Source organism: Ylistrum balloti, unplaced genomic scaffold (genome assembly GCF_031769215.1).
Source record: "Ylistrum balloti isolate Yb309-2 unplaced genomic scaffold, AGI_CSIRO_Ybal_v1 Utg369624, whole genome shotgun sequence".
Lineage (NCBI taxonomy): Eukaryota > Metazoa > Mollusca > Bivalvia > Pectinida > Pectinidae > Ylistrum > Ylistrum balloti.
In genome coordinates this window covers 1237034-1255353 of record NW_026781893.1, presented here as the reverse complement: position 1 = coordinate 1255353, position 18320 = coordinate 1237034, and the positions used below count along the sequence as shown (strand labels likewise).

Here is an 18320-nt window from a genome sequence, read left to right as displayed (position 1 = left end):
TATACTCTAGATCTTGTAATGACAGCCTAACCCAAAATCAAAAACAACAAAGAAACACTGAACTGCCAACATGGTAAGAAAATCCAAACTCAAATTCGATGAAATTCAAGATCAAAAAACGAAATAAGAAAGAATTGCATGGAGATTCTGGAAAGAGCACAAGGAGAAGGAGACCATGAAAAATAAGCGTCTTCTGCTTCATTTTCATCAATCCAAGTAAGCAATGTCACGTTCTCAAATGAGAACAAGGTCTACAACGTTGGAACCACCTTGCAAACTAACATCAAGCACGCCCAGCTTCATGTCGTACAAGGGAATAGTATTTCTCTATGAAATCATTCTAACGACTGTAAAACACATATTTTTTATTGTATTATTAATGGACATCATCATCTGTTGTACACAACTATTTCAATGTCATATCATTATATTTATAAGCAGTTTACAAATCCAGAACACGTGTCATACTGATTCTATTGCACACCTAAAATCGATGGTGTCCCTCAGTTTATTTCTATGTCGGACAATGAAAAAGTCGTAATACACTGACCTTAACTAAGGCAGCTTAACTGTCTAAAACTTGCAAAGTCCTTCTATGTGTAAACACACCGAGACCATTCCTACTCAGGTGTTTCAGGTCCGGTGACGTCACCGAAGTATAAACCTGTCACGGTGAAGATATGATAGTGAAAGCATCTCTATCAACGACCACATCTATCAAAGGTATTGCTCAGGTAACTTAGATCGGCAGTGGTCTCCCGCAGTAGAAAATCTCAGTTCAGTCAACAGGATGTGTGTCCACCTTAATATTCTTAATTTTGTGACAGGTTTCTTCGAGGTAAATATGTAAGTTCGCTATATCTGTGAATTGTGAACCAAGGGCCAGCTTTACTTATTATTCAAACATATGTATATACAGGAAGTCTCGGTAGTATGTTGATGGACACGCCTGCTCCAGATATTCCCTCAAGTGGAACCAGTTCCGTGATCAAGGAACTACACTCCAATTTGGCACTTTCGCAGACGACAGCACAGGAAGTAAATACACCAAACAAAACTTCGAGAAGAGCAAAAAAGAAAGCGAAAAAGCGGGAAAAAAAGAAAGACAAGAAAAAATTCAGAAACGAATTCAACAAAAGTGTTAAAAAGTTAATTGAAGACGGTCACGTGCCTGGAAGTGAGAGTGTAGTCGGGGATGTGACCCCGGGGCAGATAAATGAGCCCGAGTCGAGCACTGTCATTTGGTCCCCGGCCCTAGCGCGGTCAAGCAACGCATCTATGGGGATCGAGGATAATGAACACGTGCATGAATTTTTGCATTCTTTTCTGTTGGGCAGAAGTGACGATGACAATGGTCCCCCGTTGATGAAGCTGGGGGGAAATACACAGCTTCATCCTCTCCCTCGACAACATTTATTGGACCATAATCCCGCACAGGATTCATTACAAGGTGATCACGTGAGGAATTTAGTAAATGTTGCTGAAAGCACAACAGTGACTGATGATTCAGTGCAAATTCGTGATGACACAACTTCAAATATTCGGGCGTCGTCAGCCACTCCCACTGCACCCTCGTCACAGGATCTCGAGGGGCCGGGACAGGGTCTCGAAAGAGACACAATTACATTAGCTCCGCCAGGCGAAATCCTACCTACTACAGTGCATAGTGTCATTACAGATGAAACTTTCCCCGAACAAGACCACGGGGGTGACGAAGATGATCCCCATCCCACGGCCAAGGAGAGCAGCATGGCTGGGGGTGTGGATTCCAACGTCAAGGAGAGCAGCATGGCTGGGGGTGTGGATTCCACCGTCAAAGAGAGCAGCATGGCTGGGGGTGTGGATTCCACCGTCAAAGAGAGCAGCATGGCTAGGGGTGTGGATTCTATCATGAAGGAAAGTGACATGACCGCGAACACAAATTTTACCATAAAGGAGATTGACGCGGATAGTGCCACGGGAGAAGGAGAGGACTCAAAACAGGGTATTACCATACATATTCATCACCCCCCTCGACCCGCGGATAAAAACAAAACGCTGTCACTCAAAAGAAAATGGAAGAAGAGTTGCAAGAAAGGTAAGAAATAGACTTTTTGATGGACACAATACATGGGTTCCACCTTGATCAACATCAATTCCGTAACACCTTCAACTTTTGTTGCGTCTTGTGTTTTTTTTTTTAAATCAATGGTTGAAAGCTGTCAGTTAAGCTATCTAATGGTTTGTGAAAAATCCATTTTTTTTGCCACTAAAATACAAAATAATTAAATTAAACGTTAACACTCAAAAAACATGAATTTGTCCTCCCCACATATCGTCGAATGGGAAGTGATGAATAGTGTGCCAAATTTTGTTTCATTCCCATTTCAATCTTTTCACTAACCACTGGTTCTCATTCAACTCAGTCTGAGATAACAATGGCACAAAGATGATTTTTCGTTGTAAAGCCAATCTTACTGAATACAGCCTGTTTCAAACCCCTCGGTGTTACGGATCAATTACTTATTTATGATCTGTATGTGTCTGTAGATTCCAATATAAACTAGGCTTTATTCACCAAACAACGTAAAGGGACGTCTGATATCACTCTAACTGGTTAGCAGACCCGAAGAGTATAATTTCATGCAATCCGAAAATGGAATGACGTTACCAAAGAAGTGCCTAACAAACTGTAGTATTTTTATGAAAATTACAAGGATATTTTTACATCTGTATTGTAAATTAACAAAGACATATACCGCACAAACCGGGAATGTTTTATGCTACATAAATGTACCACAACTGAACAGATAACGCCTGCCATTAGTGAATTGGTCTGTTGCTATAGGTGTGGTCAGCCTGTTTGTTCGATCACCTACGTGAACAAAATATGTGTATTTATAAAACAGTTTTTTTATGAATTATATACGTCTACACTTGACCGACAGATCGAGTTAGTCAGTTATGACATTCCCCGAATACCAGTCTCGAGTATGTCACCGACTACATTGTCAGGAGCTGGATTTACATCGACTTGATGATAATCACTGGAATGTAGTTTACGCCAACAATGCACAAAATCTTAAATATCTTTGTGTGTAGACACTATATCCGTACTGTATACGACTCATGTATACTACAATGTATCATTACTTACAACACTACTGGAAGCATACAAATACAACTTGTCTTTGTTTCCTTTCGGAGTTTTTTGCGGTTTTGCAGTTTATATGGAGCAAAAGTTATCCCTATCTATTTGAAAATATTATGTCCGTATACCTGAGAAGTGTTTTTGCATGCGACCAGGATTATTCAATCACAGACCTACGAGTCTTTAATTCATAATAATGTCTACTTAAATCCGTGCCTATCCTGGGGCCCCGGGTAATGATGTATATCCTGGGGGTTACACGCAGTCCAGCTCGCCCTCGGCCTTGTTTACTGTTCGTCAATATGATGTATTATAGCGCTGCTTACGTTAAAGTGATCTTGTATTATCTAATTGCATATCACTGTCCGCCTTTGCAAGCGGCTCCATGTCTACGTCCATCAACATGTAATTGTTTGTAATATATGCATGTTTTCCTTAATTCTATATACACTGCAGTAGTGACAAATCACATATGATGTTTAGACCATAAGGGTTTGAGAATCCATTCCAGGTTTCTACGGCCCAACTTGGCCTGCGTTTTATAGGAGCTCTCTGAAATGTATAAATATGGGATGTATTTCATGGACATTCCGCGAGTGTGGCTAATATTTAGACCGGATCTTTGAGTACTCGCGAAGATAATAAATTATTAACGACAGGAATGAAATGTTTGATTTGTAAATTAAACAATATGAAATGTGTTTTTTTTGTCACCCTTTTATCATTTTGATATTTATTGAAATGTGATGAAATGATATTCTAATGAAGACCAGTACAGACTAGCTTGTAATATTTTTCAGGAACGATACAACAGATGCAATTTATCTATATGTAATATAATACACGATGTTGAAGGGTTCGTAGAAATGCAGCTAATATGCACAATAAATTTTAAAACGCAGTATCAACACATTTCCTTTCAGCGTCCGAATAAATAAGTAAACTGGATCGTTTGGCAACCGACCATTGGTTGATCCTAGTGCACTCTCAATCTTGAACTTTGACCTCGCGCTACAGCAATGAAACTGCATTTCAATGTTTTGTTATCTCCGGATGTTGAAGAGTTACGTGTAATTGAAAAGTCAACTAATCGTCCTTACAAAGGACAAATAAACCACAGACAAGCGGAACGGAATAGTGTGCAATTATTAATGTAAATTCTGGTTTGTGTGAGATTCATGTGCTCACCCTGTTATTTTTCAATTTTTTGAGTTTATATGTAAATTCGTTTGTTTTATTGATAAAAACTACAAAAAAGGACGATAAGGACAACCCAACCGACAGTTTTTTTTTATGTCTCGGGCCCGCTGCTTGGATGCTGCATATGTACTCCTGTGTCATATTGCATCACGAGTTTCAGTCTCACCTTCGGGTCAGGTGAGCTAAAATGATATATTTTGACTTTTAATCATTTTATTTTGCCTTATCACTGCACTACGTATTAACAAACAAAGCCATTGGTGCATACTTTGACCCAATGGAAATTCATGTCACAACGTCCCGTCAGGAGACCGCATATCATGACGATATTTGTGGTTCTACGTCATACATCTTCGCTGATACGTCTAAATTAAGGTGAAATGACACGGTCATTGGTCGTTATGAATGTTGAATATGAGACAATGAACAGAACGTTAATGTAGCATGTCATGATTAAGTCATGGATGGTGGTTGGAGGAGTTACTGTAAGAAATTAAGATAAAATGTTTTATTGGAAACGACAATGTTTAAGTTTTTGAAGCTTTGGTGAAATTACCTATTTTCTTGTAAAGAGGACAATAAACATGTTATAGTACTTCAAAGAAATATTTGTGTGAAGTTTGAAATAGAAGCTGTTGATGTAAGGCTGCGGATATGAGAGGCTATGTACATGACAAGTTTGATTGATGGCGCCTGATTCAGAGTACGTCATACCGTTATACACACACCTGGTCACCACCCTGACACGGAAACAGCTCTCGTTCACACGGTACTTAGCTACTTATCAGTACTCATCTCTTAATTGTTGTGCCAATCGAAGTTCTGTCCACAACTGTGTGTAAAAAAAAGTTTGAGACCATGCCCTCAGATGTCACTGAAGACCCTACGGAGGTAAACGAGGAAGATTTAAACAAAAAACGCCTTCCGTCGTACATTTCGAGGGGGTCCGAAAGACTCCCGCGGCTTCCACCTCCTCGCCCTCCTTTCGGAGGACCAGGGAGAGTGCCCCGGCCAGATTTCGGGGGACCAATTATAGGACCACGGCCAGACGTCGTAAAGGGAAATGACAGACCATTCGTTCACCACACTTCTGGACTCAAATGCACAGGTACTTCTCTGGCACCGTCTGAACTATATCCCTGTTGTTGATTTTCCATTTTTGGGTAACAACACCCTCCCAAACTAATGGTGTTTATATGTGGAAGTTGATTCTATATTTTTCGTGCAAGAAGTCGTCAACTTATTGACAAATTCGTAACACAGATTTTCAACAAATGCAGGTTGATGGAAATTATGGGAAGGGTTTACGGCCGTCATAGTGATCTCATTGAGAAATATTCTATTTCTTTGTGTGATATAAAGCTGAAGGTGTTTGATGCTCGTTAGTTTGTCTGTTGGTTACATTGTTGTATACCTTGTTCTTTCTTATTGAAGAACGTGAATTTACTTACTTTGATTGACCAAGGTTTTCATGGCGTTTGTCGTCGATAACCAGAAGACGCGTACTCTCCGAAACACCTGGTCGTATTATCCTTGTATTTTTCAGGAGTATCCGTGTAAATCTTTCTATCTTTTATATTTTGCCCTAGTTTTATTGAATTTGAGTTTGGATTATGATTATGTTGACATGTTGGTTTTTATACTAGTTATAGAGTCAACCCTATGTAGATAATGTCACAGGGTTCTGAACCAGGTTCTGAACCCATGTACTGTCGAGTAGAATATCCATACCCCATATATGTTCTTAGTGTCATCAATATCTTTCCTGTAGAATTACCAAGAGCCATTACAGTCGTAATGTTTTGTGATGCATTAATAAATGTGCTAGTTATAACTCAAAAATCTAAAAAAAAAAAAAAAAAGAAAGAAAAAAAAGGTCATGGTTTTAATTGTTGGTAGACCCAAGTATGTCATCAAATTAAATCATGGCGAATGCACTGAAAACTGTCCAACCTGACATCAACATGTTAGTTCACGACAACAAACTTGCCTTATCCTGGAGCAATGTTCATATATAATTGTAGACCGGGATCGTCCATCACACGTGATGCGTTCTCGTGACGTCCACAGTTACAAATGTCACATAGTGTAAATTTAGCATTAATGTTGTGTCAGAGAAGTATGTGTTGTATATACACAGTGTGTCTGAGGTTGTGTGTGGGATTGTAAACGTCAGTAAAGTGGATCGCCCAAATACTGTATCGATAAAGTCATACTTGAATTGTCATGAATTTGAGGCCGGACTCTCTCCTCTTGTCAAACTTTAAGTGGATTAATTACTGTCTTCAACTTGTTGATAAACAAATAAATCCGTTTTAAAGCTTTTTGTACTTCCGGAAGCCTGATCACTGTTCCGACCGCTGTATAATAATAAAATGTCAGACCGAGAATGCCCCAACACAGTTGTATACGATTATTACCAAGACCTGGATTTTACAATCCTGTTTCATCTAACAACTGTTCTTGTATGCTCAATCATTTCCTGAAACTTCCTACAAGGCAGACAATACAATATCGAAAACGAAAGAATTTGTCTGAAACAGCTGAAATGATCACCGCGAGGGATATAACGATGTCGTATGTTTATTCAGACAATCTTACAAAAGACAAAGTATTCCTTTTAGAGCAAGTGTTTCACAATAGTCTACATCGACACTGTAAACACCATGAAACAATTTGTTTTTTTTCTGTCATTGTTTGTCATAACAGCTGCCTGACTGTCTCATTTTTTCACTGGTCCAGTAAAAGTTCGAAATTCGCAATGAAACGAGGAGCAAATTTTAAAAATATTATTTCTGTGTTATATATTTTGATCAAAAACTCGGTTATATTTTATGCATAATAAAGGTAACAAGCATGAATATGCTACCCTGGTCCCGATTCTCTGGTTTTCTGGTCGTCCTCGGAATTATTTATCATCAAATAAGTATTTAAATAGTATGTTTTTTGTTAACGACCTTGGTCAAAATACAACAACTGCTCCGAGTGCATCATGGCAAAACTGATGATCTGACTCAACGTGGACATTGTACAAGGTCTTATTTTAGTCTAAATATATTTAAATTGATATTGAATTTCCAATCTAAGCCGTCTGGAATTACCTCCCTTTATCAACGTTAGATAATGCTTCATTCATGTAGAATATTATTAAAGTACTGCGAGTGCGATGGGTTTGATCAGCACTGTTATTTCCGAAATATACTTTTTTTTCAATGCAAATGACACACTTTCCATATGAATGTTGCAAGACGAAGTTTGGTAGTTAAATAAATGGTGTAAGTTTGCAAATATACTGGCACGCTGAGTGACGAAAAAGTAAGCTTATGAGACTGATTTACATGGACTTTGAAACAGGCGTGGTACAGTAGGTATCATGAAGCTTTTCGCTCAATTAATGAAAACAGAAATAAAAATGAATAAATATATAAGGATAAACGAAAACATGTTGATATTTTGCAAATACAAACTTAGGTTAAAACGCAGCTAACGAGTAATTAGTGTATTATTTTTCTAAACCTTCAATAAACACAAAAGAGTTAGACTTTTTAAGTACAGTAATATATAAAAACTCATCACCTCTTAGCTTTTAATTATAAAAAAAGGATACTTATGTTTGCAACCTCTTCTTCGAAATCTATTAAAAATATTACATAGGCAAATCACATGACGATCCTCAAACTTCTCTGTCTTCATACATGTATACCTTACTTCTCTCTCCTCTTGTTGAACACAGTGTAGCATGTACATACACCCTCTCCACCAATTTTACACTTCGAACACAGAATTCTTACACAATACAATCATAACACGACATTTCTGATACATGTTGACGACAGTCCTAACGAGGTCCTCACGCTGTGCGTGGCCCTGAGGACAGGTGACTCACGTTTATTACACACAAGTACACAATAATGGACACAGTTAGATGAACAGGTACAAACATGGACCGATCTACAGACATTCTCGAACACGAGCTGGAAAAGCTGCAGGATCGAACATTTTGTGATGACGATGGTAGTGTTTTACTTGTTCTTGTGTTGATAGTTTGTCATTGGTTTTGTGTTGTTTTATTTCAGAAACTATACGATTTCATTTTCATCCATTTGATGACAGGAGGCACTTAAATAACAAGGACAAGTGACATAAATATACCGTCACAGCTTTGGCTTTCATGGTGACTGAATATGATGAGATCATTTAAACTTACAAAAACCAACACGAGTCGTGAAAAAATGCATTGTGTGAAAAGGCTTACAGATCTTTTGTGATATTTTTCTGGAAACATGATGCATTTTTGTTGCAAGTGTGCATGATACATGGAATCTGCGTTAATCACGAAATATTGACCTACAGTAATTGTCCTTTTTTGCCGTGTTTCAGACTACTATAACAGACCACAGGGTCGCCAATGTTGTCTCCGGGCTGTCCGCTGTTTCGACCATCTTCCAGAGATACTGGAGGAAATAGACAGCTATGATGACACACAAGCAAACAAGTTGTTGGTCTGCAGGTACGTCATGGAAATGTACTAAGAAATGAAACGAAGAACAATACAACACAACGTTTTACACTACACTACACTACACTACAACACAATACAATACAATACACTACACTACAACACACTACACTACACTACAAAACAACACACTACACTACACTACAACACACTACATTACACTACAACACACTACAACACACTACACTACACTACAATACAATACAATACAATACAATACACTACACTACAACACACTACACTACACTACAATACAATACACTACAACACAACACACTACACTACAAAACAACACACTACACTACACTACAACACACTACATTACACTACAACACACTACAACACACTACACTACACTACAATACAATACAACACACTACACTACAACACAACACACTACACTACACTACAACACACTACACTACACTACAATACAATACAATACACTACAACACAACACACTACACTACACTACAAAACAACACACTACACTACAACACACTACATTACACTACAACACACTGCAACACACTACACTACACTACACTACAACACACTACACTACAAAACAACACACTACACTACACTACACTACAACACACTACACTACACTACAATACAATACAACACACTACACTACAACACAACACACTACACTACACTACAAAACAACACACTACACTACACTACAACACACTACATTACACTACAACACACTACAACACACTACACTACACTACTCTACACTACACTACAACACACTACACTACACTACAATACAATACAATACAATACAATACAACACACTACACTGCACAACAACACAACACAACACAACACACTACCCTACACTACACTACAAAACAACACACTACACTACAAAACAACACACTACACTACACTACAAAACAACACACTACACTACACTACACTACAAAACAACACACTACATTACACTACACTACACTACAAAAAACACACTACACTACACTACAAAACAACACACTACACTACACTTCACTACACTACAAAACAACACACTACACTACACTACAACACAACACACTACACTACACTACATTACACTACAATACAACACAACACAACACCTAACACTACACTACATATCAAACTACACTACACCATACCACACCACACTACACTACACGACACTACACTACAAAACACTACACTACACTACAACACACTACACTACACTACAACACAACACACTACACTACACTACAACACAACACTCTACACTACACTACACTACACTACAACACACTACACTACACTACAATTGGCCGATCGACAACGCAAAGATAACCACGCCTACCGAAAATAAAGGGAGGCTACTCTTACCATCCCCGACAAACAAAATGTCATCAACATTGAACGTCATTCCCAATGATATCGGACTTAATTATACTTCTAACGTGTCGTTGAAGAAAAAACTAAAAGCAAACGGTTTCGTGTCTGGGTCATACTTTCAACGAGCGTCCTTCCAAACAAGAGACGATGATACAGTTGAAATTAGTGGCCATGTTTTCCCCAGTCAGCGGAAAAATTTGGGGATATACCCGTTTTCAGTCGAATATTTATGAGGTTTTCCTTTTCAAATAAGGTTAACATGGCAAATCACTGCATTTATTCAATATATATACCAATCAATAGGGAATTCAAAATACTAAATTTGTATCTATGAATTACAGCCCATTCCGTTATTGAAGGAGTAAAAACTGTCTTTTTCATTTGACTCATATTGCCAGGACCCAGTAAGTCGCCACATTACTACGATCCGTTTTTCAGACGAGTATTTCTGAGACGGTTTTTTACTTTTTAAACTAATTTCATATGTGGTAGCAGTGCAATAATTAAATAAAGAAATATACCGGTCCTTAGGGAATTTAATAACCTAAAATTATGTAGATATATTTTTTAGCCCCTTTCCTCCTTGAATGACTTAAAACTGTTTCCGTGAAATCGATAATTTTGCCATTTTAACAGTCAATGTCGCTTTTATGGTTCATCTTTGAAAATTTTTATTTCTTGTAAAGTGGTCACAGTAACCTATATTTTCATATATATATATAAAAAATTTTTTTTTCGCTGAAGATACCCTTTAAACACCACACAATGTTGAATCTGTTGATGTTTTTTTCCTCTTTATATTTTTGATAATAATTAAAAACAAAACAAAGTTCAAGTGGTGTGATTGTTTTCTATGGAGCAGAATTAATGAAATAAAAATAAAAACAGTCGCCATGCAGGGTTAGCTCAGTTGGTAGAGCATAGGCTCCACGATCAGAAGGGTGCAGAGGGCCGGGTGGGTTTGAATCCCGGCAGCAGCAATTTCTTTCACCTCTGTTTCAAGTGGGAAGGAAGTGGTAAACCCCAAAGAAACAAACAAAACAAGTTTGCTTTTACAGTCATATAAAGTCTTTATAAAATGGCCACCAAGGTACATCACTGATATAATGGTTACTTTCTAAACTGGCATTAAATTCTTAAATTTTTGGTTTTTTTATATCATGTTAATGTTTTTTTTTCAACAAGAATATTAATACCTTATTGGAAGACTTTAAGATTTTATTTCAACTGTTTAACCATAACAGTAAACATTCATTTTATCACAGACCATTCACAAAGTAAAACTTTGTAAAAGAGCAGAAACATGTCCAGATGATTTCATTTCCCTTCAGTCAATAAATATCCGAAAATGGTCAGTCCGAAATCAAGCTTGTTTATAAATACACACATTAACATGCGACTTATTAGCACATGAGAGAGGATTATAAAACTTATGCTAGCAAAATTTTGAGTGAAAAACAAATACTGATGTTCATTGCAATATTGTACACGTGAGTCTGTGAATATTAACGCACTTTTGAGCAGACATAAATAAAAAATGCTTTCCTTTAGAAGGACACCACAGGATCTCCTCGTTAAGTTGATACTTAGGCCGTCCGCACAATCGGAGCCAAGATTTGCACTTCTCATGCTTCATCCACAGGCACTCGAGGCCAGGATATTATTTTTTAAACATTGATTTTTGTTTTAGCACTCATAACTGACGTTATTTAAACGAAATATCAGCAGAATTCACGTTTATGTGCCGGTTGACAAATCCGAGGTCCACGGTCATTAAAAATACACAAGGCAAGCAACTCCAGATTTTAAAAAATCGACCCCTCGCTTGGAAACTGGCTCAAAAATGTAGTTATGATAAGTTCCTTGTAAAACAATATGTATCCGTAGGTAGTGTGTATATTTACCTTTTATTTGGTGCATAACATTACAGGCAACGAGAAATTCACAATACGTACATGAGATTAACATCTCAATAACCGGAGATTTTATCGTCCATGTAATTATCTTTGACGGAAGTAACATGTCATTTCAAGGGCGGTCACTCCGAGTTTTTGGGAGAGGAGTTCCGGATAGCACTATACCAGTGAACAGGTAAGAAAGGTTCCGATGTCATTACGCGCGTAACTTCAAAATAGATATTTTTATTTCTACAAATACATATGCGGGGATGGAAAAATAATGGCTGGGCAAAAAAGTCCACATTTGCCAACTCGGATACAATATCATGGTAAGGGATTATACAGAATGCATCAACTTTCAATCAAGCTGGCGGTAATGAGAATTTTTTTTCAAAAAAAAAATAGAAAAAAATCATGCAGATAATGAAAAAAGGGCGCAATTTATGAAAAATATCGTGGGGGAAATATATTAACTTAGAAATTGGAAATTAAATGATTTTTTCCATAGTGATTTTTGTCAAGTTATTGAGAATATTTGAAAAGAAATACATATTACTTATTAACCAAGAGGCCCAAAGGGCTTGTATTGCTACAGGTACTGTATGTTTTGGCAAACGTCCATACAATGGACTTCCTGACCAAATATCATGACCCAAGGCCTTTTTGGTTATCAGAAGATGTTATTTAAGGGTTTATCCATGACCTTGAATATAATGTCAAAGTAATATTTCATTATCTGCGTGATTTTTTTCTTATTTTTTTTTTGAAAAAAAAATCTCATTACCGCCAGCTTGATTGAAAGTTAATGCATTCTGTATAATCCCTTACCATGATATTGTATCCGAGTTGGCAAATGTGGACTTTTTTGCCCAGCCATTATTTTTCCATCCCCGCAAATGTATTTGTAGAAATAAAAATATCTATTTTGAAGTTACGCGCGTAATGACATCGGAACCTTTCTTACCTGTTCACTGGTATAGTGCTATCCGGAACTCCTCTCCCAAAAACTCGGAGTGACCGCCCTTGAAATGGCATGTTACTTCCGTCAAAGATAATTACATGGACGATAAAATCTCCGGTTATTGAGATGTTAATCTCATGTACGTATTGTGAATTTCTCGTTGCCTGTAATGTTATGCACCAAATAAAAGGTAAATATACACACTACCTACGGATACATATTGTTTTACAAGGAACTTATCATAACTACTTTTTTTGAGCCAGTTTCCAAGCGAGGGGTCGATTTTTTAAAATCTGGAGTTGCTTGCCTTGTGTATTTTTAATGACCGTGGACCTCGGATTTGTCAACCGGCATATAAACGTGAATTCTGCTGATATTTCGTTTAAATAACGTCAGTCATGAGTGCTAAAACAAAAATCAATGTTTAAAAAATAATATCCTGGCCTCGAGTGCCTGTGGCTTCATCTGAGATTTGGGAAACGGTATGAACACAACACCTCCCTATAATCGCTCGGGGTAGCGAAATCGGTGTTGCAAGTTCCCCAGCAGCAAAGTATCACCATTGTCGGAGAATGTCGGAGTAGCGAAATGTAAACAAAGAGGCGAATACTACTCGCGATCTGATTGGCTAAACCGCGCTGTCAATCAAAAGCTGTCGATCGGCCAATAGGTGTTTCAGCCACGTTCGGTGTAACTAAATTTGAATGAAATTGGTGTTTCAGCCACGTTCGGAGTTCCCTAACATGTATGAGTACTGCGCTGAAACAGAAACAGTGCCGAAGTACTGCCAAGGATATCAACGAAAAATTTAAGCCACAACTTACCGTTATCAACAGATTTTTCGACCCACACTGCGTCAATATAGGTGAGTTTTTTTCCCAATGCAATTATAGCCAAAGATTGAAAATGTAATTTCAAAATAAAGAAATAGAATGATAATAAAAGAAAACTTGAATATCCAGATGTCACGAATAAAGCCATGTGCCTAGAGCAAATTACAATACTTACCTGGACATTGACTTAAACAGGACAGGAAACGACGACTCCATCAGCCCGAGGCGAAGGTCACCAAGGATCTGGTGGTGACAGTCACGTGAATGCTGGGATCATAGGGGCCAGTGTTGGAGGTTTCATTCTGATAGGAATACTCGTTCTTATTTGCCTTTTCATCAAACGGAGGATGCCAAAAAGAAGGTAAATCTATGTACCTTTTCTTTCAAAACAAGCATTCCTGTTCCAAGAAATCGCCAGGGATACTCGCTACCCGGCGAGAGGAGTGTACGGTTGAATTATATAATTGTTATTTTATACAGCAAAATAATTTGAAAGAAGAATGATACCGGAAAGAAGAAAAGAAAAAATAATATTTTTCCTTTCAAGAGTTCAAACATAACCACACCCAGTTGTCAAAATCTATAGTTCCTAATGTCTTAACCTAATGACATTCAGACGATAGGATTTCGCGTAAGATAAAATCAACAATTGCTGTTTTATGACAAATCTGTTAAGGACAAGCAATAAAATTGAATAAATCAAGTTTGATAAATATAATGTAATGTCAAATCACTTTCCCACTCTCAAGTCAGTATTTTGGATTCAGAATAGATTTTTTAAAATAACGTTCGCATAGTAATTCTTTATGCCGGGGACGTGTCAGTTCTTAAATGATTGAAACAATGTCAATTGATTAAGGTCTGATGTCACTAACCTTAAGCAGTGCTCATAGGCTGGTTCGTGGGATATCATTTCTTAAAGACTCTCGATCCATCGTGGCTATTTGGAATGTTGTTCATGCAATGTTGTTCCAAAACTGATGTTATATTTGCTGTATACTTTCAGCCAATCAAAGAAGACTTCTCGCGATAACGACATGAACAATAAACGTGAATCGTCTCGTTACAAGGATATGGAGTTTAACCAGGTTCAGAGACAGCACTCAGACGTGTATGCGGAAATCGACGAGCGTTCCGTGAGTATATTCTCAAAGTCCTCAGTCTCCCTATTCCAGTTTAATTCCCTATCTTAGGAATACTATGAAGTTTAGAAATTAAATAAACTTTTTGGTTTAATACAACACCAAATTTCATCCAAAATTTAATCTAAAGGCGTCGATTTATTTGATTATTTTAGCGTTAATATGCATTCATTTTATTTAATAGATGAATTCATTCCGAAATCCGGAAATGAACGGTTACCTCGAACCAGATGGAGTGCGACCTCTACCATCTGCCCCTCCGAACGGAACAATCCCGGAGGACCAGCAAGGTTATCTAACTCCCCAGATCCGGAAGGACAGTGTCCCTGTACCCGAAGAAGCTTCTGGAGGTTACACAGTGTTACAGAGCGCCGAGGATGGAACGGTGTCGTATACAACCCTCCGACCCGCCGAACCCGACGACGACGCCGATTACATTTCTCCAGACGAGGACGCAGCCTCACCAAAACGACGAAGTGTTCCCGGGTCACAGGTCGGCAAGTCTCAACCCATACCAAAGCCGAGACAGCCGTCCACGGGGGAGGAACCTTACCACGCCTACTTCATACTAGAAAAGGAAAATATTGAACACGTGTGAACGCTACAGGCATGTTACAATTTTCGGTGTTCAGAAAATACTATTCCATCTAGCTTGTTGGGTTTACGTAGCAGTCATACCAAAAAGTGCATGAAACCATTATTACGGACAAGTGTAAGTACAAAATGTGTATCAACAGTACATAATGTATGACACATTAGTCCCTAAATAGGAACTACATAATCTCGAATGGGAAACTTGACGTGAAAAAAGTGTGAATGCATTTAGTCCCCGACTTGCAACAAGATACATTCAACCGGAATCTTGATGGATAACTTCAAGCACGTGTCAACTTCTTAAGCATATGTCTCTGACGCATGCCTTTTTTTTATCAAACACGTGTAACTTGATATTCAGGATTACAAGTACGTACCTGTGCATACATGTAGGACGACCTTAAGCTCTTCATGGCTATGTGTTCATTTCTACTGAGGAATTTGAGCACGCATAAAACTTAAGTTCATATCCGTGATGAGGGACCTTCAACACGCGGAAACACGTTATATATGATGGAGGATCAAAGACGTAAATATGATTTTGTTTCTTGAAACGTTTGGTCATGATGGAGGGCCAAGAGCACGGCCAGATTTGAAACGTTTGGCCATGATGGAGGGCCAAGAGCACGGCCAGATTTGAAACGTTTGGCCATGATGGAGGGCCAAGAGCACGGCCAGATTTGAAACGTTTGGCAATTATGGAGGGCCACGAGCACAGCCAAGGCTTGTTCGGATACGTTGGTGCGTTCGCTGACGGACAACTTTCGTTTTCTATATATTAAACAAGAACGTGTATATATCGAGAGACGAACTCTATCAGTGGTAGACTTCTGTGTTGAATTATTTGTGTTTATTTATCAGGATGTACGCGTTCACGATAAAGGATGCATCTAGAGTGCAAACTAACCCTTTTAAATCAAATGTGCCATTATATCAGAAATACAGTATTACTGTTTTTTAAGAATGTGTAGTAAGGATTGCCAGCAAAGCGACTATAGTCGTGTCACATTTGGAGGTCTTGCTGATTCCTAGCTTCATTGTTTTATAAGAATCCTTTTTCAATTATTGATGGATAAACATTTTGTCTACACCAGGAAACCATATCAGCGATTAAACAAAGACAATGACATGTAATAAGTTTGTAGTGTGTCGATAATTGAAACGAAACAGGCTGGTCTGCTAGTAAAATGATTATTAATGTTGGTGGTTTGGCATCTATCATAGGGCATCGGGCGAAAGTCTAGTAATATGAATCAGAAAATATTACATGTCAACAAAAACGGAAATATTATAAGTTAAAAATGATGAAATAGGCGAAAAAATTACTGATTACTTTATTAGAAAAATGAGTTTAAAAATTATTCCCAAGAAAGAATTTTATTACATTTTTGCCAGCGAAATATACACAAACATCTTGCTCATAAAAGTGTTAGTTTTCACTAGTGAAAAATAACACTTGTAGACTTACACCAATGAAAAGAGAGAACACAAATCATCTTATAAAAAAATGATAAATCACAAAGCCCGGTACAAAAAACAAAACACCTGAAACATGAAGGGGTTGTTTAATAGTAACATGACTTTCAATTCCATGGTAACCGTTCACTTCCATGGGAGTCAGAAAACAATGCAAGCCAGTATCCCAAATGACCTTATCAGTGTCCAAACCCAATCCCCAACCGAATGACTTGAGTCGGACATTTCAAGAAGATTCATGTCAATAGCGACAGCTAGGTTGCCGCCATATTGTCAGCTGCGTATTTTGTCACTCTATGAATGTTTTACTATATAATTTGTCTGTTAGTGACATTTTCTATGAAAAAAAAAAAAAAAAATAGACATTCAACAATTATTTTGTGTTAATATATTTTTAATGATTTCAACAAAAGGACTGACTACAATTTGCCTATTTTGCTTGTAAAAATGTAATGAATAGATTATTCAATAGTGTCTTCAGCAATAATAAGTAGATTTCACTTGTGTGGCTAATATTTTGTTCATCTTTCACTCGGCGTGCTGCACTCGTGAAATAAACTTAAACATTACATACATTTGTGAAATATGTTTGTTATTACCAGAGACACTTTTAAATATCCTCTATTTCTATCATTTCATTACAAAATGATGATTTTACATGACCCCTGGCCAATGGCCCGTTACCTAACTCTTCTTAAGAATCATAAACTGTAGTGACAATCATTCACACGATCGTGAGGCGCCATATTTTCACAAATCACCACAATGAAACGGTACATGTAACTTACCAAGAGTAACACAGCTCACTTTGTCATACTCTGAATAAGTCCGGTGAGGTATGATACTACTAGTTAAACGCGCGAGATGTTTTTGAGAGAAGAGTGATCGAGTATACAAGTATATATAGGCATACCATTTCTGCACAGTTAAGTGCCCCATAACAATATTAAAAGTTATGCAATTAGCCATATGACCGGTTATATTATGTTTATAATGACGAATTCGTTATAGAATCTAATAAAAAAGAGTCAGGTCCGTATATACAAAAACACCAGATGTACTCCGTCTGTATTTTTTGTCGGTATCTGGCATACGGATTGCTCCATCGGTAAGCAAACAAGCCATTTTGTTTCGAAATGAAAATGCATTCTCATCATGTTATAATTGACGGACAGCTACTTAGATGCTGGCCT

The 18320-nt window shown here is 37.7% G+C and overlaps 1 protein-coding gene across 1 annotated transcript; it reads left to right on the top strand.

Annotated features, from left to right (window-relative positions):
• The first annotated feature begins 933 nt into the window (after positions 1-933).
• LOC132550988 (uncharacterized) lies at positions 934-15759 on the top strand. The gene is made up of 7 exons (XM_060215095.1): positions 934-1603; positions 1700-2077; positions 8711-8840; positions 13805-13947; positions 14111-14276; positions 14922-15051; positions 15242-15759. The coding sequence occupies exons 1-7, from the start codon at positions 934-936 to the stop codon at positions 15653-15655; spliced, it is 2031 nt and encodes a 676-aa protein (XP_060071078.1). The 3' UTR covers positions 15656-15759.
• Positions 15760-18320: the final 2561 nt, after the last annotated feature.

Bases quoted from the DNA above. Each gene is read 5' to 3' on its own strand.
- LOC132550988 (XM_060215095.1), top strand. From the start codon at position 934: ATGTTGATGGACACGCCTGCTCCAGATATTCCCTCAAGTGGAACCAGT. The intron at 14,277-14,921 runs GTAAATCTATGT...GTATACTTTCAG, and splicing joins CGGAGGATGCCAAAAAGAAG to CCAATCAAAGAAGACTTCTC. The intron at 15,052-15,241 runs GTGAGTATATTC...TTTATTTAATAG, and splicing joins CGGAAATCGACGAGCGTTCC to ATGAATTCATTCCGAAATCC.